The sequence below is a fragment of the Xiphophorus couchianus genome, chromosome 17 (genome assembly GCF_001444195.1).
Source record: "Xiphophorus couchianus chromosome 17, X_couchianus-1.0, whole genome shotgun sequence".
Lineage (NCBI taxonomy): Eukaryota > Metazoa > Chordata > Actinopteri > Cyprinodontiformes > Poeciliidae > Xiphophorus > Xiphophorus couchianus.
This window is the reverse complement of record NC_040244.1, coordinates 17,793,365-17,816,051: the sequence shown is the minus strand read 5'-3', so window position 1 is coordinate 17,816,051 and position 22,687 is coordinate 17,793,365. Positions and strand designations below refer to the sequence as shown.

General features: G+C 42.4%; 1 protein-coding gene and 1 long non-coding RNA gene across 9 annotated transcripts in view; one reads left to right on the top strand and one right to left on the bottom strand.

Annotated features, from left to right (window-relative positions):
• The window catches only part of LOC114160928 (pleckstrin homology domain-containing family A member 5), a 153,869-nt gene that overhangs the window by 108,762 nt on the left and 22,420 nt on the right, over positions 1-22,687 (bottom strand). The window contains exon 4 of one of the 8 annotated variants that reach the window (XM_028043877.1): positions 1,435-2,166. The exons of the other annotated variants lie outside the window; for them this stretch is intronic. Within the exon in view, the coding sequence (XP_027899678.1) occupies positions 2,163-2,166 (4 nt within the window). The 3' untranslated portion in view covers positions 1,435-2,162. Of the gene's footprint in view, positions 1-1,434; positions 2,167-22,687 lie in introns of those variants that run through there. 8 annotated transcript variants of the gene reach the window in all.
• Positions 16,897-17,380, top strand: LOC114160931 (uncharacterized). The gene is made up of 2 exons (XR_003598901.1): positions 16,897-16,942; positions 17,046-17,380. It is a non-coding gene; the product is annotated as an uncharacterized LOC114160931 (long non-coding RNA).

Genomic DNA, 22,687 nt, shown 5'->3' with positions numbered 1-22,687 from the left:
ACTGAAAACAGATTAAGCTCGTCCTTGTCTTTGTTCTCGTCCTTGTGTGCTCTGTGCAAAGTCACGAGCCGCCACAGCCAATGAAGAGGGAGGAGGAGGGGTCTGCGTCTTCTCAGGCCAGAAACATCCTGCTGTATTAATTCACACGACTTTAATGCAGTCACACTGGTGCATTTCACCAAACTGGTGCTTCTCTGGTACTAAGGATGTAACTAACTCTGAGCAACAAGCCAAGGGCAGATCTGGTTAATGAGGTAGAGTCTGAGCTAGCCTGATTTAGCCTGATTTAGCATTTTGTCTGGAGGGAAGGAGAACGCCCTCCTCCTGTTTTCTGTGTGCAGATGATGTAACAGCTTGACATGATTACTCTTAACTGACTGATGCATAATCAGCATAGCAGAGTATTTGACAAAGAAACACATTGAGTTATACAGACAGAAAAAAATACTGGAACTGTCTCAAGCTGGGGTTTTAAAAAGCTCTTACAGGCTGACAGGTAAACCTTCAGATTCAGATTTCAACCAGTGTTTTTACACAAGACTGCAGCCTTATAAAGTGAAAGGCTAGAAGATGAGCTGTGAGAACAAAATGACTGCAACTGTGTGCACATTTGCACCAAACAGTCAGGGTGAGTGAATTGTAATCCGTCAAAATAATGAACAGGCTTCAGATCTTTCCATTATTTAAAAAATGGTAAAATACTCAAAATATTCCGCTAACAGAACCCCTGCTTTTAGATCTTATTTAATAACTACTTATTGGAAGTAAAGTCAGGACAGAGACCTTTTCTCCATGGCTAACAGAAACATGGCAGTTTTTCAATGCTTCTTACACTTCAACTAAATCTTTGACTGGAGATTTGAAGTCTGGGACTTCTGTATTTCTGGAGAGAAATACACCAGGTTTGGTTTGGTGTGAAGCAAATTATTAACATAGTAAATGAACTCATGGTCACTGTCAAAGATGGTGGAAGATCTGTGATGCTGTGGAATTTTTCTCTTACAAAGGTCGGATTAAAATTGCTAGTTTTCAACATCATGTAAAAAAAAATGCACACAAACAAACATTTTCAAGTAAGGCTGAATAAACTGACAGTGAAAACAATCAAATCAACTTGAACTTCACGCGCTGTGGTCCATGGTGTCAAGTAGGACAGTTGTAAAGGATTATTTTAGTAAATCTAGTAATCTATAAATTATTCTGACGGTTAATCGAGTAATCGAACATAACAGATAACAGCAGTATTAACATTGGCCCAAATTTTCTTATCTGTGCATCCCTAACAATTACTTTTCTATAGCTCAGAAAATGAACGTAAAAAAACTCATTTTTTATTTCATTCACGACAAAAATTGCACAAAGACTCTGGTAAAAAGAGAAACCTTCAGTTTTTAGTTTCTGTGTTCATCTTCAGTCATTTCAATAGATAAACTCTGACTTTGCACAGCCATTTATTGCTTTTGTATCCATGTGAACAAGAGATTTTTGTCACCTTCGACATACGCAGAAACATCAGCCAGCTACAGGATGTGTTCCGTCACCCAGTTATTATGACCAGGATGGTAGGAAAATTATTTTCTGGTTCGTCTGCAAAGCTACACTGAAGCTGAGCTCCAGCTACGGTGCTGGAGCTCAGCCCGCTGCGTTCCGTCTGTCTGCTTGTGCCTTAGCAGGCTGTGCCTCCGCTCCACCTGTATTCATACACCCGTCATTCTCTCCAAACCAGCTGTTCAGTAGACAGGGTCCATTTCAGGATGCCCCGAAAAAGGTCAAAAACCCGGACATGTCCGGGGAAAAGATGATGCTTGGTCACAATATGTTATGCTATTAGCACTTAGCATTCGTCAACAACTTATTGGCAGAAGTGAGTGTTGCAAAAAAATAATTGTCTGGCCGAAACACCTGGCTTTAAATAGTAAAACAAGCTAGTGAAGCTTCGAGGCAGATCATTTGCCTCAAGGAATTTTTATACTTAATACACCCTAATCATTTGATGAATCATTACAGCCCTAAAAAAGTCCACTAAAGACTGGATGCAAACCTTTCTGTGGGAAACCCATGTTCAAAGCCATCAACAATCCTAGAAAATAGAACTGTCCTTGTCCCATGATATGAAATCAATATCAAACAAAATTTACATGAAACTGATTACAGTAGCACTCTTACCTGTGGAGGAAAGATGAAGACGATGTTCAGCAGAAAGCCATGAAAAGAAAGCAGAGGGAAAATTTGTTAGAAATTCTGTGAAAAACACACTGTTATGATGAAGAAAAAAGCCTGATTTCTAAGCTTTGCCTAATATTTGGCCTTATATCTATGGCTTATATGTATGGTTTAAGTAATGTTTTAATTTAACATTAGAGATACAGTTACACATTTGTTGGCAATCCATGTTAACATGTTCTTGAATAACAAAACCCCCACTCTACTGTAATCAGTTGCAGCACAATCTGACACTGAAACATTTATTTAAAAATTCAAAACTTCAGTCAGATAAAATTCGAAGTTATTCACTATGAAAAAGCTGTTATAGCATGATCACCACCGCCACAGTTTGGGTTAATTCAAGTTTTAATAAACTTTTCATTTATAATCCATGGTTGCCTGTTTCCCAGGGGTATAAATATGGTGTGACACAAGGACACATTTCTCTCATTAACTGGCAACTAGGCTGGATACGGACCTGAGGTCTTCTTTCCAGCAATTGCCTCAGCCATGTTATAATTGTCCAAAACATAAGAATTGACGTTAAAGCTGCCTGACAGCCTTTAATGAATACAATGGGGTTGAAAGATATCGGAGCCTGGATTTTCCAGTAACACAATGCAGGAAAGCCCTCAACCAGCAAATTCTGAAAAAAAAAAAAAAAAACATCCTGGAACTCTCTTTAATTGCCATTTCAGTCTTCAGATTTAAATTTGATAGTCATTTTTAAGTAGATTTAAATGCAGATGCAGCATTTAAGCCATCAACTGTCATTGAGCTGGAGGCTTTTGTACAATAATGGGCAAACGCTCTGATCAAGAAGTAAGAGTCTTATCAGTGCGTATGGAAAATATGTGTTCTAAGTGATTAAAGCCAGTTGGTGTTCCAGTGATCCCTCTATCTTGGCCATATCAGTAAAAAGGCGAAAACAAACTGATTTGGCTGGGAGATTAAACTGGATATGAACACAGATTAATAGTGAATAAATACAATAATCACAACTTTTTTCTAACCAAGGCTGGTTAAATTCATATTGGCTCCTTCTGGTTCTGTGTTTCCCTCTCTTCTTCTTTTATCTGACTTAAAACTAACCAGCACTCAGTCACCAAACAGTGATGTAATCAAGAGCCAAAATAGATGGGTTTATTTATAGTCGCATTGATTACTGCAACAGTGTCTTCACGGGTTTGTCTAAAGAATCAATCCTCCTGCTGCAGCTGATCCACAATGCTGCTGCTGGAGTTCTGACTAAAACCAGGAAGATAGAGAACATCACCCAGTTCTGCAGTCCTTCACTGAGAGAAGAGACTTTAAAATACTGTTAGTTTGTAAATCACTGAACGGCTTAGCACCACAATACATTAAAGATCTGCTGCTGTTGTATCAACCTTCCAGACCTCTCAGGTCTTCTGGTTCTGGTTCTGATCTGCATCAACCATGGAGAAGCAGCATTCAGCTTCTATGCACCACAAATCTGGAATATACTTCCAGAAAACTGTAAAACAGCTGAAACACTGAGTTCCTTTAAATCAAGGCTAAAAACCCAACTGTTCAGTTACTTTTGAAACATAACCAATAAAACATTAATCAACATTGTGATGTGTAACAATGACACTTGACAAAATGTAATGCTTCATTTGTTGACCGTGTGTTTTATGACTTTGTATTTTTGTGTATTTATGAAGTGAAGCACTTTGAATGGGCTTGTTGCTTAAATATGCTATACAAATAAACTTAATTGATTGATGTGTTTAGTGCAGACTATTACACCAGGGCCAGAAAAGTTTTTTTTATTTCAAAAGTTTTTGTTAACATTTTCAGATTAGTTTCTTACATAAGATCAGAAAACCCAGAGAGGAACAAGAGTACTAAACTGTGTATTTAGTCTAACAGTTATTAAATTCTGAACAGCACAATAAGATCATGTATTGATCAGTTAGCAGCTGCTAGAATCTTTCAAAACCATGAAGAATATCAAACTAAAATCTAAAAACATGAGTTGTACTTTTTAATCTATTACAGCAGTGCTGCCAACAGTCACCTGTTTGAATGGGAGCTAATTGACCGCCTGCCTGCCAAACAGCTAACACCTCAGACAAAGAAAACCTCCTGTGTTGCTGCTGTTAACCTCATAGGAGTGCATCAGCTCCTGGCTCACAGCAGTCTTCAGAGGATACTTGGCAGAGAGGAGATTCCACTGAGCCAAGCCTGCCTTTATACACCCCAAACATTCAGGAACACACACACCACATCAAAGAGTTGCCTGCTGCACAAAACAGCTAATGCATTCAGGTTTTGCAGTGTGTGCAGCCCATGCACAGCACAATGAATGGTGAGCAAAGTGAGAACACAACCTACATGTGGGAACTCTCCTCTTTCTCATAAAACACATCACTAACAAAACACTAAAAAAAGTCACTACATTCTTATAATAAATGAAAATATTGTGTTTGTGAATTCAATTGTGCTGATATACACAACAATATTTAACACACAGGCTGGCGTTTGCAAAGCAGCGAGTCCAGGAATGGCATTCGTTCTTAAGAATTTATTGGCTCTACGCAAAGAGCGAAGTTAATGAAGAAAATAAATGCTAGCTTTTGTGGTAGAGCCAAGAAGATTTCCACTTTACATGTTAATAGAAATTAATGCAGACTTGGTGCTTGAACTATAACAACAGGCAGTTATAAGCGCTTTTACAGGTAGTCTGAAGTACTTGCAGCTAGTTGTGGTCCTCAACCAAACCAAAAATCAAGTATAAGTCAGCTTGTTTACATATATGACATATTAGATTGTAAAACAAAGCAACCAGATGTAAAATATGTTAAGTGAAACACACTGATGATCAATTTTAGTGTCCATAAGTAAAAACTGAATCATCTATAGAAACTGCTAATGCTCATCTTAGAACTGCCCACTCACAGATTTAACATGTCACACAAAGTCGTCAGTGCAGGTGCTTTATTCAATTCACATGAACAATGTCCCCACTCAGAGATTTACCAGGCCATGTCAACTCATCAGTAAAGATCTTACTCTCAGTGCTCAAACACCCACACTGAAGCCAGCCTGAGAGGAATACGTTACAGCAATCAGACATAAAGGAGCATGGAGGAGGATAAAGATATGTGTAAAGGGATGGATTACAATGGAGAGAGGGATTCACAGAGTGATGACAGGAGGAGATAGAGGAGGAGAGAAAGAGAGAGAGAGACTGCTGGCACTAAGCTGACAGAGGAGAACATTATCTTGCTGTTCCACGGGCACATTTTACCACTAAACCCAGAAGCTCTTCTTTGCAGCCAGAATCCCTTTTCTTCGCTTCCATTATTCCTCCTCCTCCTGATGATAAATCCCTAGCTTTCTTTCTCTAAATTTATATTTCCCCTCCAAAATTGTCTATGTTTAGGTGTAATGTGTCTGGTTATCATGATGTCTTTTTAGCGAAATTAACAGAACATGCGATGATGAACCAAGAAACAGTGCAGTGATAGTCAGCATTAAGTCTGAGTTGTAGCTTTGTGCCGGCTGGTGTAAAACACCTGAACTATATAACATTGGCTTGCAGTGATGTGTATGTTATTGTTTTTTGTTGGCTCAAGTGGTCTTTACTTGAGAGTGGTCAGACAGAAAAGTAGGTAAAGAGAGAGGGGGAAGACATGCAGAAAAGATCATCAGGCCGGTACTCAAAGCTGTGACGGCCGCGTTGTGGACTAAGGCCTACTTATTTGGGTTGTGTTGTATCCCTTAGCACCTTAGGACCCTGGCTTTTTCTTTTCAATAATATTTATGTGTGAGTATTGGAGCATATCTTTTGAATAAATTACCTAAATCCAAAGGTTGCCCATTTAAAGGGGCGGTATTATAGAAAATCAACTTTTTTGAGCTTTATATCATAATATAAAGTTATTCCGTCATTAAGAATACAGTATACCTGGAGTGTTGCCTTGATTCTGTCATGCAAGACTGAGAAATTCCATAATCTCCCATGGCAACATGTTGTGAAAACTGGTGTGAGGAGGTGAGATCATTACAGGTTAATGCAGAAAACAGATCATAAAGGCCTGAGAGAAATAAGTGAATGTTGTATTTTTGATTTATTGATGATTAAAGAAGAGTTGATTATGAAATAGGATGAATTAAAAATAATAAAATCAAAAGCAAACAATTACTAAAAGGAGTAATGTACAGTCATGGCCAAATGTTTTGAGAATGATTCAAATGTTAATATTTACAAAGTCTACTGCTTCAGTTTTTATAACGGCAATTTGCATATACTCCAGAATGTTATAAAGAGTGATCAGCATAACAGCAATTAATTGCAATGTCAATATTTGCCTAGAAAATGAACTTTATCCCCCAAAACACATTTCAACTTCATTGCAGCCCTGCCTTAAAAGGACCAGCTAACATTGTTTCAGTGATTGCTCCATTAACACAGGTGTGGGTGGTGATGAGGACAGGGCTGGAGATCAATCTGTCATGATTAAGTAAGAATAACACCACTGGACACTTTAAAAAGAGGCTGGTGCTTGGCATCATTGTTTCTCTTCTGTGAACCATGGTTACCTCGAAAGAAACACGTGCAGTCATCATTGCACTGCACAAAAATGGCCTAACAGGAAAGAGAATCCCAGCTAGAAAGATTGCACCTCAGTCAACAATCTAACGCATCAAGAACTTCAAGGAGAGAGGTTCCATTGTTGCCAAAAAGGCTCCAGGGCGCCCAAGAAAGACCAGCAAGCGTCAGGACCGTCTCTTAAAAGTGTTTCAGCTGCGGGATCGGGCTACCAGCAGTGCAGAGCTTGCTCAGGAATGGCAGCAGGCAGGTGTGAGTGCATCTGCACTCACTGTGAGGCGGAGACTCTTGGAGCAAGGCCTGGTCTCAAGGAGGTCAGCAAAGAAGCCACTTATCTCCAGGAAAAACATCAGGGACAGACTGATTGTTGTATCTTTACTCCAACATAGTATATTTAAATAAAGGATCCAACTCGGTGGTAAGGAAATGAACGTGACTTTACTGTTGTCTCACAAGTTACATATCAAAGCGCTGGCGGATAACCTCTAGGTAACTTAGTAGCTAGGGGAGTGGTTCCGCTGAAGTAAATCCCCTTTTAGATTAATGCTACATAACTAAAGTAACACATAACATTGCCAATGCATTAAACACAATTTGTTATCCAGTTGACAAATATTGGAACTCTTTTTTTTTTTTTTTTTTTTTTTTTTTTTTTAGTCCATAAGTGAAACTCATAAATCCAATCTTTTCGGGGGTGCCCTGAGCCGTTCAGGATTACGCCTGGGAACCTGTGGGGTGCTCTCGGTAGGGGGCACTTCCTCTACAACTGTGGGTGTCACTGTACTGGGTTCAGAGTTGGTTTCAGGATCAGGTGAACGTGCTGGTTGCTCCGGTGTCTTTGGTTGAGCATTCAACAGTTGATCCACATGACGTCTCCAGGTATGCTCTCCAGTGTCCACCTCGTACATCAGGGGGCCGCTCCTAGTGATGATCTTTCCAGGCGTCCACTTTTCCCCTCGGTAGTCACGTGCCAGGACCTGCTGTCCCACATCAAAGCTCCTTGGCGGTTCACTCGAAAAGCTGCTGAACTGTTTGTTCTGCACTTCTTTTCTCAAGTTTGGCTTTAGCAGGTCAATGCGAGATCTGAGCGGTCTGTTCATAAACAGCATTGCAGGTGTCTGATTGGTTGTTGCATGAACAGAATTGCGGTACACCAGGAGGAAATTGTCAATTTTGTGTTGAAGAGAGATGTCTTCTTTTGTCATTGCTTTTATGGACTTTTTGAATGTTTGTACGAACCGTTCTGCTAACCCGTTTGTTGCTGGATGGTGAGGTGCTGACTTGAAATGCTTGATACCATTCTTTTTCATGAAGTCTTGGAATTCTTCAGAAGTATACTGTGGGCCATTGTCACTCACAATTTGCTCAGGTAGGCCATTCCTGGCAAAGATGCTTCTCAGAACAGAGATAGTCTTTTCTGATGTTGTTGATTTCATTGGGACTACTTCTGGCCATTTTGAGTGAGCGTCCACAGCTATGAGAAACATAGAGTTCATGAACGGACCAGCAAAATCAATGTGCACTCTCTGCCAGGGTACAGACGGCCATTCCCATGGATGTAGGGGAGCCTGTGGTGGTGCGTTTTGAACGCTCAGGCATCCTGGGCAGGTTTTGGTGATGTCCTCAATCTGTTTATCTATCCCTGGCCACCATACGTAACTACGGGCCAGACTTTTCATCTTCACCGTACCTACGTGAGCCTCATGCAGACTGTCCAACACTCTGGTGCGAAGCTTGGAGGGCACTACCACACGTGATCCACACATCAAGGTTCCCTGGCAGACTGACAGCTGATCACGTCTTGCTGAAAACTCAGGAAAGTATGGATTCCCCTGGGCAGGCCACCCTTGTACTGTGATGTCATACACCTTGGAAAGTGTTGGGTCATTCCGCGTTTCTTTCCGTATCAGGACATTTGTAACTGGCAGCTGATCTACCAGTGTTGTGTGGAACATTTCTGCCGGGTCACCCTTTGATGGTAGTTCCTCCACAGATGTTGACAGTGGGAGGCGTGACAAACCATCAGCATTGCAGTGTTGTTTGGTCCCCTTGAACTCGATGTCATACGAGTGTGCTCCTAAGAACAGGGCCCATCGCTGTAGTCGCGCAGCTGACATCACTGGGACTCCTTTTCGTGGATTGAATATTGACACTAGGGGCTGATGATCAGTCACTAAGGTAAACCTTTGGCCATAGAGGTAATGGTGGAACTTTTTGATACCCCATACTAGACTAAGGGCCTCCCTGTCAATCTGTGCATAATTGCGTTCGGCACTTGACAGGGACCTTGAAGCGAATGCAATTGGGCGTTCAAGTCCATTATCCATCGTGTGCGACAGGACTGCGCCAATGCCGTACGGGGATGCGTCACATGCTAGACGGATGGGTCTGGATGGATCATAGTGGGTAAGTAGCTCGTCAGATGTTATTAGTCTTTTTGTTTCTGTGAATGCCTTTTCACATTTTTCTGACCAATGCCATTCCACTCCTGTTTGTAGCAGTGCATTTAGTGGATACAGCACTGAGGCAAGGTTTGGTAGAAACTTGTGGTAATAGTTGACGAGACCCAGGTACGATCTGAGTTGTGACACATTTTCAGGTTTAGGTGCTTTCAGCACTGCCTCAATTTTCTCTTGTGACTTGTGCAAGCCGTGCTTGTCAATGACATGTCCGCAGTATGAGATTTCACTTTTGAAAAACTCACATTTCTCTCTCTTTGCCCGTAGCCCATACTCACTCAGCCTGGTGAGTACTTTGCTCAGGTTTTGGAAGTGATCATCATCATCTTTTCCTGTTATGATAATATCATCCAGGTAGCATTGTGTTCCAGGTATATCCTGGAGCACCTGATCCATGGCTCTTTGCCAGATGGCTGGGGCTGAAGAAACACCAAACACAAGACGATTGTATTGGTAAAGTCCCTTATGAGTGTTGATGGTTAGAAACTTTTTGCTTGACTCCTCCACTTCCATCTGGAGATAGGCCTGTGACAAGTCTATCTTTGAAAACTTCTCCCCACCAGCCAATGATGAGAAGATGTCCTCTATTCGTGGCAGAGGGTACTGCACCGTGCGCAACACCGGGTTGATGCTCACTTTGAAGTCCCCACATATACGCACTTCACTTTTTCCTTTCTTCATCACAGGAACAATGGGCGTAGCCCAGTCACTCCAGTCAACTTTTGAGAGAATGCCGGATGCCTCCAAGCTTTGCAGTTCAGCGTCTATCTTGGGACGTAGGGCATACGGCACCGGGCGCGCCTTGTGGAATCTTGGGTTGGCATCTTTGTCCAGTTCGATTTTTGCTTTTAGGTGTTTTAGTTTGCCAATGCCTTTCTCGAAAACGTGTGCATTAGCCTCCAATAACTGTGGCAATCTCTGCTCAGGCCTACGGGTGGAGCTCTTGAGACCTGTCGAGATATTCAGGGCTTTTATTGACTGCCAGTCAAGCTGAATTCTTCTCAGCCATTCACGCCCCAGTAGCGCTGGGCCTGTGGTTTTCAGGACATAGAGCTCTAGCTTGTGTGTTTGGTCACCATAGACCACATCCACTTTAAGTTTCCCTTTTGGTGACACTTTTTCACCTGTGTAGGTTTTTAACATCACTGATGTCTTTTTCAGTGGTAAGTGGGAGAACAGCCTGTCATAATCAGTTTCGGAGATCACTGACAAAGCTGAACCTGTGTCCAGTTCCATCTTTAGTTTCACTCCAGACACTGTAGTCGTGACCCATATTATTTTTCTGTCTTCTTCAGTTATGCTATGCAGCTCTAAGCATGACAGGTCATCATCCTCACTGCTGTTTGTGTTTTCAGAATGTTCTGTAACTTTGTGCATTTCATTTGCTTTGGCCTTTGATTTAGGTTTAAAACCTGTGTTCATTCCAGATTTTTCTTTTTGGGTATTTGGTTGGTCTGATTTGCATGCTCTTTCTATGTGGCCTTGTTTGTGGCATTTCCTACATGTCTTTTCTTTGAACCAGCAGTCGTTTGCTTTGTGTGAGGATTTACCACACCTGTAGCATTTTTGTTTTTTTCCATTTAAGGACATTTGATACACTTCGTTTTCTAAGTTTTTCTTCTGTAGCTCTGATGCACCCTTAGCTGCTGTTTCCATTGAGATAGCTAGTTCGAGTGCTTTCTTCAAATCTAGCTCTTTTTCGGACAGTAGCCTTTTTTGTGTGCTCGTACAGTGCATGCCACATACCAATCGATCTCTCAAGGCATCGTCAAGTCCCGTTTTAAAGTCACAATGCTGCGAGAGTTTGCGCAGTTCGGCCATATACTCAGATATGCTTTCATCTTTCGTTTGATTCCTCTTATGAAATCTGAATCTTTCCGCAATTACTAGTGGTGCGGGATTCAAGTGCTTCTGTAACGTATCAACAATGTCTTTATATGACTTGCTCGACGGTTTAGCAGGGCTCAGGAGATTACAGAGTAGACTGTAAGTTTTAGCTCCCATTAGACTGAGGAGGACGGAACGTTTTTTCTCTTCCTCGATATCATTAGCGTCGCAGTACAACTCCACTCGCTCTATGTATGATTCCCAGTCTTCACTTGAACTATCAAACTCCTCTACTTTTCCAACGTGAGCCATTTTGGACATGGAATCCAGATATTATCCGTTTATCCTTTCACTGTGTGCTATGCCCTGTTACTCACGTATCCTTTGCTAGGTTTCGTTTTGTCTCCTTTCGTCCTTTTTTTTTTTCCTCCGGTTTAAATTTTCATTTCGTGCAGTTGTTTAGGGTCCAGATTCCTCGTCGCCAATTTGTTGTATCTTTACTCCAACATAGTATATTTAAATAAAGGATCCAACTCGGTGGTAAGGAAATGAACGTGACTTTACTGTTGTCTCACAAGTTACATATCAAAGCGCTGGCGGATAACCTCTAGGTAACTTAGTAGCTAGGGAAGTGGTTCCGCTGAAGTAAATAGATCCACTTTATATACTACACTGATATTCTGCAAAAGGTACAGGGAGTGGACTGCCGAGGACTGGGGTAAAGTCATTTTCTCTGATGAATCCCCTTTCCGATTGTTTGGGACATCTGGAAAACAGCTTGTTCGGAGAAGACGAGGTGAGCGCTACCACCAGTCTTGTCTCATGCCAACTGTAAAGCATCCTGAAACCATTCATGTGTGGGGTTGCTTCTCAGCCAAGGGAGTCGGCTCTCTCACAGTCTTACCTAAAAACACAGCCATGAATAAAGAATGGTACCAGAATGTCCTCCGAGGGCAACTTCTCCCAACCATCCAAGAGCAGTTTGGTGATGAACAATGCTTTTTCCAGCATGATGGAGCACCTTGCCATAAAGCAAAGGTGATATCTAACTGGCTCAGGGAACAAAACATAGAGATTTTGGGTCCATGGCCTGGAAACTCCCCTGATCTTAATCTCATTGAAAACTTGTGGTCAATCATCAAGAGACGGGTGGACAAACGAAAACCTAGGAATTCTGACAAAATGCAAGCATTGATTGTGCAAGAATGGACTGCTATCAGTCAGGATTTAGTCCAGAAATTGATTGAGAGCATGCCAGGGAGAATTGCAGAGGTCCTGAAGAAGAGGGGTCAACACTGCAAATATTGACTTGCTGCATTAACTCATTCTAACTGTCATTAAAAGCTTTTGTTACTCATAATATGATTGCAATTGTATTTCTGTATGTGATGACAACATCTGACATACACACATGAAAACCAGAGGGCAGCAGATCATGTGAAAATATAATATTTGTGTCATTCTCAATACTTTTGGCCATGACTGTATGCAAGAATGCATTAAAGAATGTTGTGTTTAATGGTTATGATAATCATACAACATATATAAAAATGTAATTGAAATAATCAAACAATGTATTAGGTACAGAGGCAGGGAAGAGTCCGGACTTGCCTCAGACTGTGTTCTAAATAAGGATCTGAAACCAGATGGACAGAACGAGGAAGTGAGTAAGGGTGTTGACCAAATGTGGGGATGATGAGGACTTTCCATGAAGTAGTTGAATGCTTGAGAAGTCACATATGCCATATACTCTAGAGTCATGGGTTGAGAGGTTATACAACAGTGGTCCCCAACCTTTTCGCATATTTGCTGCGGACTGGGGGAGGTGGGGGGGGTCGAGACGAACCGACACCTATGCTGTTGCTGCTGTTTCTAACTCACTCTGCTGCTTGTGGGATCAATGTTGGCACACAAGACGTAACCGACAGAATCCGGTTAAAGGGTTTTCAAAATAAAAGATCCTCCAGACTCAACACATAAAACGGAAGTATTTAATTATTTCTTGCACGGCCCGGTACCAATTGGTCCGTGGACCGGTACCGGTCCGTGGCCCGGGGGTTGGGGACCACTGGTATATAAGACCAGGAAGAACAAGAAGAGATGTTCTTTGTCTCTGGTGCAGAAGTTAGCAACACAAGGATGCAGAGAGAAGATCAGCAGAGGACCGCGTCCTGGAACCACAGGGAAGCAACAACTCTACACTGCTATAAAGAGACAAGATCCATCAATCCTAAATCCCTGGTTCCTGATTCGACCGACTGCTCTGCGCTCAACACAAAGATTTCAAAGCTGTTGCAACGGACTTGGGGATTGGACAAATTATCACAGTAGTGATGAAGAACTGAGTGTTCGGAAGACAACAACTGGTTCTACTTTGCCTCTATTCTAAGTGGGATTTTGCTGTATGAAGACAAACCTCAAACCAAGGACATTGGAACGTTCCGTTGCTGAGATCATTTTCCATCTAGGTATGAGTTGAACTGGCTCCCAAAGCCTCTTTCAGTAAATTAGTGACACAGTTTAGGGAAAAAAAGTTAGGAAATTATTAAGGTGATTATATTCAAATAGATTTTTACTTTTATTTTGTAATCATTGATAATTAAACTGTCTGTCATTTACCCCTGCTAAACGCTTGCTTAATAAAGATGCATCAAAATTCTAATAAGGATTGTGGACATTGAAATTAATTGAGTCAGTTGTCATTTTATGATTCTTCTAGTCAATGTAAAATCCAGAAATGTGGTGGCTTCAGAAATTCCTTTAGTGTTGATAAAATAATGACCTTAGGGCTCATGCCGAGCCACTGAAAATTGACTAGTCTGTAACAAGTGCATGTTGTTGATAGAGGGAGAGCTACCGTCAACAGGAGTGGTTATTGAAATTATGCAGTTGTGAGGGCTACTCAGCTGACTGCTTCTTAACTGAAAAAGGTCATAACTCCTGGATGGTAGGTAGTTAGAGGCTAGTTGAGTCTCCTTCGACACCAGCTTAGACAGATCATCTCTCCTAGACCTGCTTCAGGGTAACACTCGAAGGTTGAGAGGTTTTCCGGACTCGTTAGACGGAGAGCTGGTCAGTATTCAGCCCATGGGTATTGTGAGGTTTAGGGCGGGACTGGCTATTGTGTAACAACAAACCATTCAGGTTGCCTAAACGCTGCTCTCACCAAGAACCGGATTTTCCCCCCAGCTCCTCTTCAGGGCTTTAGTCTCCACGCCGGGGTTCACCTCACAGAGTAGCCCTCCTGTGTGACTCCCCCACTCGGTTCCTTCTGACTAGTGGCAGCAACAATAGAATAGAATAGAATAGAATAGAACAGAAGTACTTTATTCATCCCGGCAGGGAAATTACTTCGCAGTTACAGCATAGAGACAAGACACAATAACAACTACCACTGAGTAGTAGTTGTAGATAAAATAAAAAATAAAATATAAAATGCTGTTAATATAAGAAACAACTTAAGAGCAGTCCTTGCAAAGATTCAAAAAATGCAGATATGTATATGTAAATATATGTACAGCAAGTGTGCCATAGTGCAGTTGTGCAAAATCGGACTGTTTAGTGCAGAACAATGATTTAGCTTTTATTGTACAGTGAGATGGCATGTGGCAGGAAGGATTTCCTGTATCTGTCCCTACGACAGCGGAGCTGGAGCAGCCTATGTGAGAAGGTGCTCCGCTGTCTGTCCACTATGTGGTGGAGAGGGTGCTGTTTATTGTCCATAATAGACAGAACCTTCTTAAGTGTCCTCCTCTCCACCACAGTTTCCAGGGACTCCAGCCTTAGTCCCAGTACAGAGCCAGCTTTCCTGATGATTTTGTCTAGTCTATTAGAGTCGCTGGCTCTGAGGCTGCTTCCCCAACACACAGCAGCAAAGAAGATGGCACCGGCAACAACACTGTGATAAAAGGTCTCCAACATCTTGCTGCACACATTGAAGGATCTCAGCTTCCTTAAAAAATAGAGTCTGCTCATCCCCTTCTTGCACACAGCGTCAGTGTTAGATGCCCAGTCCAGTCTGTTGCCGATTACAACTCCCAGGTATTTGTAATCCTCCACCTCCTCCACCACTTCCCCTTTGATCTTCAGTGGCCGTGAAGATGTCTTCTTCCTTCTGAAGTCGATCACCATCTCTCTGGTCTTACTAATGTTGAGCCTCAGGTGATTCTGCTCAGACCACTCCACAAAGCTGTCCACCAGTGTCCTGTACTCCCCCTCCCCTCCATCCCCTATACACCCGACAACCGCTGAGTCATCAGAAAACTTCTGTAGGTGACATGACTCAGAGTTGTACTGGAAATCAGTGGTGTACAGGGTGAAGAGAAAGGAAGAAAGCACAGTTCCCTGTGGAGCTCCTACGTCACTGACCACCACATCAGACAGGACACTGCCCAGACGGACAAACTGTGGCCTGCCTGTCAAGTAGTCAGTCACCCAGGAGATCACTGAGTCGTTGACACCCATCCTCCGCAGCTTCTCACCCAGTAGCAGAGGCTGGAGGATCCGTGGTGTAATGCCATCAGGTCCTGCAGCCTTCCCCTGGTGTAATCGCTCCAACTGTCTCTCAACCTGGCCTGTAGTCACCGTTAACTGGGGGTAGGTGTTGTTGTCTGCAGTGGAGATGGGGGAGGAGGGAGGATGGAGGGCTGAAGGAGAGGTGGTGTGCAGGAGAATGCCTTTAGGTGGTTTGAACAACTTGGGGCAGTGTGGATGTGTGGGGGGCTGGTGGTGGTATGGGAGTAGCAGGAGGTGAGCTAAACCTGTTGAAAAACTGGTTAAACTGGTTTGCTCTATCCAGGCTCCCAGATGTCTGTCTGTCCTTCCCCTTCATCCCAGTGATGTGCTTCATTCCTTTCCACACATCTTTCACACTGTTCTGCTCGTGTTTGGACTCAAGCTTCCTCCTGTAGTTGTCCTTGCATGTCCTCAGTGTCTCTCTGAGTTCACGCTGGACTCTCCTCTGCTCCTCCTTATCTCCAGACCTGAAAGCCATCTTCTTTTTGTTTAGAAGTGCCTTCAGGTCGCTGGTAATCCAGGGTTTGTTGTTGGAGAAGCAGCGCACGGTCCGGGCTGGCATGACAGTGTCCTCACAGAATCTGATGTAGTCCGTGATGCAGTCAGACATGTTGTCGATGTCCTCCCCATGAGGCCCACAGAGCACATCCCAGTCTGTCGACCCAAAGCAGTCCTGCAGTGCCTCAGCTGCCTCCTGTGTCCACCTCCTCACCGTCCTGATGCGCACAGGCTGCCTACTCAGTCGAGGGACATACTTGGGAGTCATCCTTACCAAGATGTGGTCCGACCTGCCAAGGGGGGGCATGGCTGTGGCGCTGTATGCATCTTTGGCATTAGCATACAGGAGATCCAGCATTTTGTTTTCCCTGGTGGGACAGTCAACATACTGCTGGAAGTTGTGTAGAGTTTTGTCCAATGAGGCATGGTTAAAGTCACCTGTGATGACCATGAAGGTGTCCGGGTGTTGAGTCTGGAGTTTGGCTGCGGTAGAGCTGATGACATCACAGGCCACCGCTGCATCAGCTGATGGGGGAATGTAAACAGCGATCAAAATGGCGGACGTAAACTCCCTCGGTAAATAATACGGCCGCATTCCCACAGCCAGAAGTTCAATGTCCGGGGGCCACAAATCTGTTCCTTCACATTAACATGACCGGGATTACACCACCTCTCACTCACATAAAGTGCAATCCCGCCGCCCTTCTTCTTCCAACTCTTGGAAAAGTCCCTGTCCCCCCGCACCAAGGAAAATCCAGGGACCTCCACGCTGTAGTCCGGAATAAGCGAGTGTAGCCAGGTTTCCGTGAAGCAGAAGATACTACACTCCCTGTACTCCTTCTGGGTCCTAACCAGCGCCGTGAGTTCATCTGTCTTATTCCCCAAAGACCTCACGTTCCCCACAATAATCGCCAGTAGCGCTGGTTTGTGCCGTCTCCTCTTCTCCCTCCGTTTAACTCCAGACCTGCAGCCCCGTCGTCTCCTCCGTAACTCCTCTGGGACCACAGGCCTGTTTCCGGGCAGCAGCAGAGGCTTACACAGCGCAATAAGTTGTTCACGTGCGTAAACAATGCCGCTACTCCGTTCGGCGATGTTCTCCGTAACAAAGAATATAAAAAGTAGCAGAAGAACGCAGAGAACAGCGACAGAACCACATCCAGCCATTGTAGAAAGCTTAACTGATGATCTATGGGTTCTTTAAGCACGGATCCTTAATCGGTTACAGCAAATATACACAGATTAACACACACGACGGGAGCTGCGTCTGCAAGCAGCCAGCTGTGCCGGCGCCAAAAAATGAAACCAGGCCACTTTGTTCTTTTATATGGCTGGCATGACACCATCTGTTCACCAGAAGAAGGGGGAAATTGTTTGTTTCTTTAGTTTTTCTTCTCTTTTGGCAGTGAGTTCTATTGCTATTTGTTGTATTTAAAAATTACTTATAGTATTACTTTGACTTTGTTAATTAAGGTTTGTATGTCAGCTTGTTATTTACCCCCTGTGTGTCAGCAGTAGTCTAATCAGCCACGTTTTAAGTAAACTTGCTTTCTGTTAGTAAAGCAAGCTTGTGACCTCACAAGCACAAAATTTGTAGGGTCAGTTTTGTGCTTGAGTTCTTTTGTTACTACATCTGTTGAAGTCTGTTATGTTGACCTCTGTTTGGGCCAAATTCATCATTTTTGATGTTTCAAATATTTAAATCAAGTGAAACAGTAATACAATTATCATCACATAAACAAAGTCTTCAAATAGGCAATTACAAAGTCATAATTTTACCTTTCCTGTCAACGTAGTATTTTTTAATACAAAAAAAATGGTGGCCCGCTAGTGGGCGGCCCTGGAGATCCGACCACTGGACTTAGCAAGATTTGTGTTGGAAACCCTGCGAAGGCAACAGTTAAGTGCCATAAAATGGCACCGTGTGCTTGGAGAATACATAATACCCCCTTTAATGCAACTTAATTCTGACCCCAAAATGATGCTCAATCACATTAGAATTTTCCAAATGAAGAATCCTCAGAAATAACAGTTTTTCATCCTTCAAAAAGCCAATTTCTGCTGCCATATTTTGCTTTAATACTATAATCATAAACAGAACATAAGCCCCCAGCTGACTTCAGAGCACTAGTTAATCTCACAAATCCTATTCATGTTGTCCTCTGTGTTTGTTTCAAACACACACACAATAAAGTGGAGTGTCAGGTTGAGCTCAGCTGGTAAAACCCTGATTGTTGCATCAGTGAAAGAGGCTTGGCAGCTTTCACACAAACTGGGTTCATATTCTTGTCATCACAGTGATCCTGTGTAGCCTCACTAGAAAACCTTTTCATCCCAATCTGGCTCTGCTGGGTCACTTCACAACAAGGAGACAGAGGCAAGTGGCTCGATTATTCATCAATTATTAGTAGCATCTATTTTAGTACAAAAAAAACTGTCTTATGCACATATTGTCATTTTTAAAGAAATTAGAAATCCACTTACTTAGACAACTTAAAAGGTTTGAAAATGGCTCTTAATTCAACCGTGATATTGTGCCAGAAAAATGAAACAGTTCCACACACCCTATCTCAGAAGGAAGCATCAGAAAGTAGACAAAACACAAATCTTTACACATAGCTATTAGTCATGCACCCATGGGGATGGGTGTAAATCTCCAGCAGTCGATGGGTAAGATGCAGACACCCTGGATGAGTGCCATTCCAGAAACACAAGAACAGTCTTGTACGCACAGACACACACCCAAGAGCAGCTTGGAGAGGCTAATTAGCCTTACAAGTGTGTTTTGGACTCAGAGAACCCAAAGAAAACCTATGTTTACAGTGAAAAAACACACCGAAAGGTCCTGGTCAGGCACAGTGAAATCCTGCATGATTACTGTGATCAATAGAAATGCACAACATACCAAATCATTACGCAATATTAATGCCTAAAGAAGACTGCTGGGATGCAATATGTGGTTAAGTGCTAAAGTTTAAGTTCTATCAATGTAAACGCTGGTATCCATTAAAATATCTGGTCACTTGCATGGATTTCACTGTTCTTTATACCCACATCTAATATAGATGTTAAAAACATTTTGTCTCTATGGTGCATTGTAAAGAGCATACATGCTCTGACTCATACACAGATTTCTCAACTTCAGTTGTGATTCTGAATAAACAGGTAAGTTTTAAACATTAAGACCTAGACAACTCATCTCTATATTTAAATTATTGTCAGTACCCCAGGGCAGCTGGCTGTTATGCCAACACTTCTGATAAGCAAGGAGTTCACTGGAAATCACAACTTTCCTTGGGTTGCCTTGTAGTGCCACCTGTGGGAACACACTTCAGGTTATGTAAATAACCTGTTAGTAAAGCACAGCATTGGTCCATGGATAATGCTCAAACACAAGCACACATCCTAGGGAAACCTCAAATATCTCCTAAAACTTTTTAAAGTCAAGGACTTCATACAGCGATTATCAGTTGACGTTACGCAGAAAGCAGGCAAAATTATTCTATTTAAACTATTTGACAAATAAAATAATTTATAAACTCCCGACCAGCGCAGATCACCTCTCTTCGTCCTGCATTTGTCCTTTGTGATGTCTGCAGTTGTCACAGGTTTTATTTTTAGATTTTCAGCACAATGTCTCTCAACCTCCGGTTCAAACCCGCTGAACTTTTGATTCCAGATAGCTTAGTTTACCGCTTGCCTGCTGCAACTGCATATTAATTTACCTGGTAAATGTGACTACTATAGGAAGAAATTAGTGTATTTTATTTGTCCATTGCATGCTACATAGACATTTTGATGTGTTTTTGTTTGTATTTGGGTTTTTTATGAAAACTTACATTTTAGGAAAACCTATCCCGGCGCCCTTGCTCACCATGGATTTGTTTGCGATAAAAATGATCAAAAGCTTGCTAAAGGAATGCTGTTACTGTATTTTAGACAAAAAATGGTTATTTCTTATTTAATGTATTCTAATATTGTATAAAAGAGGCCTACGTGTTAAATGAAAAATCTGCAGAATGTGTCAATTATTTTATCTGATTAATCAAATAATCATCATAATAACTGATAATTTACACCGTGTTCCAAATTATTATGCAAGTGATATTTTCTCTGATTTTCTTAAATGGTCAATGTAAATGATGGTCAGTATAATTTTCAAGTCATGAACTATTACAGTGTAAATCAAATTTCACTCAACAAAGCTTCCCATGAGAACAGTATTTTTTTCAAAAGTAAAAAGCTCAAAATGCACTTTTCCAAATTATTATGCACAGCAGATTTTCTAAACATTTTATGGATTATATAGAACTGCAAACAGTCATTCTTTGAATGTGCAGCATTAAGTGGTCACATGTACTAAAATCAAAAGCTATTTCAATCAAAACATCTTAACAGACCGAGTTCCATTGGATCAATTAACATTGGATTCTTGCATCCATTGAACTTGTGAGTTTGTGGAAAGTTTCTGCTTGAATTTCTTTGCAGGATGTCAGAATACCTTCCCAGAGCTGCTGGTTTGATATGAACTGCATTCCACCCTCAGATCTTCTGCTTGAGGAAACTCCAAAGGTTCTCAATAGGGTCGAGGTCAGAGGTCAGAGGAGGATGGTGACCACACCATGAGTTTCTCCCCTTTTATGCCCATAGCAGCCAATGACACAGTGGCATTCCTTGCAGCATGAGATGGTTGCATTGTCATGCATGAAGATGATTTTGCTACTGAAGGTCTGGCTCTTCTTTTTGAACATGAAAGAAAGTGATCAGTCAGAAAGTCCATTTACTTTGCTGAGGTCATTTTCACACCTTCGGGGACTCTGAAGGGGCCAACCAGCTCTCTCTCTCTCCCCATGATTTCGGCCCAAAGCATGACTCCACCACCTCCTTGCTGATGTCACAGTCGTGTTGGGACGTGGTGACCATCCACCACCAATCCACTACTGCATCCATCTGGACCATTCAGGATTGTACAGCAGTCATCAGTGAACAAGTCTGTTTGAAAATGAATCTTCATGTACATCTGGGCCCACTGCGGCCGTTTCTGCTTGTGAGCTCTGGTTAGGGGCCCAATAGTAGGTTCATGCACCGCAAGCCTCTGGAGGATCCTCCACCTTGAGGTTCCAGAGGCACCAGCAGCTTCAAATAACTGTTTGCTGCTTTGTAAGGGCATTTTAACAGCTGCTCTCTTAATCCCATGAATTTGTCTAACAGAAACCTTCCTCATTCTGCCTTTATCCTTACAAACCCATCTTTGTTCTGAATCAGCCACAAATCTCTTCACAGTACGATAACGCTTCAGTTTTCGTTAAATATCTAATGTTTTCATACCTTGTCATACAGCACTACAGTCATGGCCAAATGTTTTGAGAATGATTCAAATGTTAATATTTACAAAGTCTACTGCTTCAGTTTTTATAACAGCAATTTGCATATACTCCAGAATGTTATAAAGAGTGATCAGCGTAACAGCAATTAATTGCAATGTCAATATTTGCCTAGAAAATGAACTTTATCCCCCAAAACACATTTCAACTTCATTGCAGCCCTGCCTTAAAAGGACCAGCTAACATTGTTTCAGTGATTGCTCCATTAACACAGGTGTGGGTGGTGATGAGGACAGGGCTGGAGATCAATCTGTCATGATTAAGTAAGAATGACACCACTGGACACTTTAAAAAGAGGCTGGTGCTTGGCATCATTGTTTCTCTTCTGTGAACCATGGTTACCTCGAAAGAAACACGTGCAGTCATCATTGCACTGCACAAAAATGGCCTAACAGGAAAAAAAATCGCAGCTAGAAAGATTGCACCTCAGTCAACAATCTATCGCATCATCAAGAACTTCAAGGAGAGAGGTTCCATTGTTGCCAAAAAGGCTCCAGGGCGCCCAAGAAAGACCAGCAAGCGTCAGGACCGTCTCTTAAAAGTATTTCAGCTGCGGGATCGGGCTACCAGCAGTGCAGAGCTTGCTCAGGAATGGCAGCAGGCAGGTGTGAGTGCATCTGCACTCACTGTGAGGCGGAGACTCTTGGAGCAAGGCCTGGTCTCAAGGAGGGCAGCAAAGAAGCCACTTATCTCCAGGAAAAACATCAGGGACAGACTGATATTCTGCAAAAGGTACAGGGAGTGGACTGCTGAGGACTGGGGTAAAGTCATTTTCTCTGATGAATCCCCTTTCCGATTGTTTGGGACATCTGGAAAACAGCTTGTTCGGAGAAGACAAGGTGAGCGCTACCACCAGTCTTGTCTCATGCCAACTGTAAAGCATCCTGAAACCATTCATGTGTGGGGTTGCTTCTCAGCCAAGGGAGTCGGCTCTCTCACAGTCTTACCTAAAAACACAGCCATGAATAAAGAATGGTACCAGAATGTCCTCCGAGAGCAACTTCTTCCAACCGTCCAAGAGCAGTTTGGTGATGAACAATGCCTTTTCCAGCATGATGGAGCACCTTGCCATAAAGCAAAGGTGATATCTAACTGGCTCAGGGAACAAAACATAGAGATTTTGGGTCCATGGCCTGGAAACTCCCCTGATCTTAATCTCATTGAAAACTTGTGGTCAATCATCAAAAGACGGGTGGACAAACGAAAACCTAGGAATTCTGACA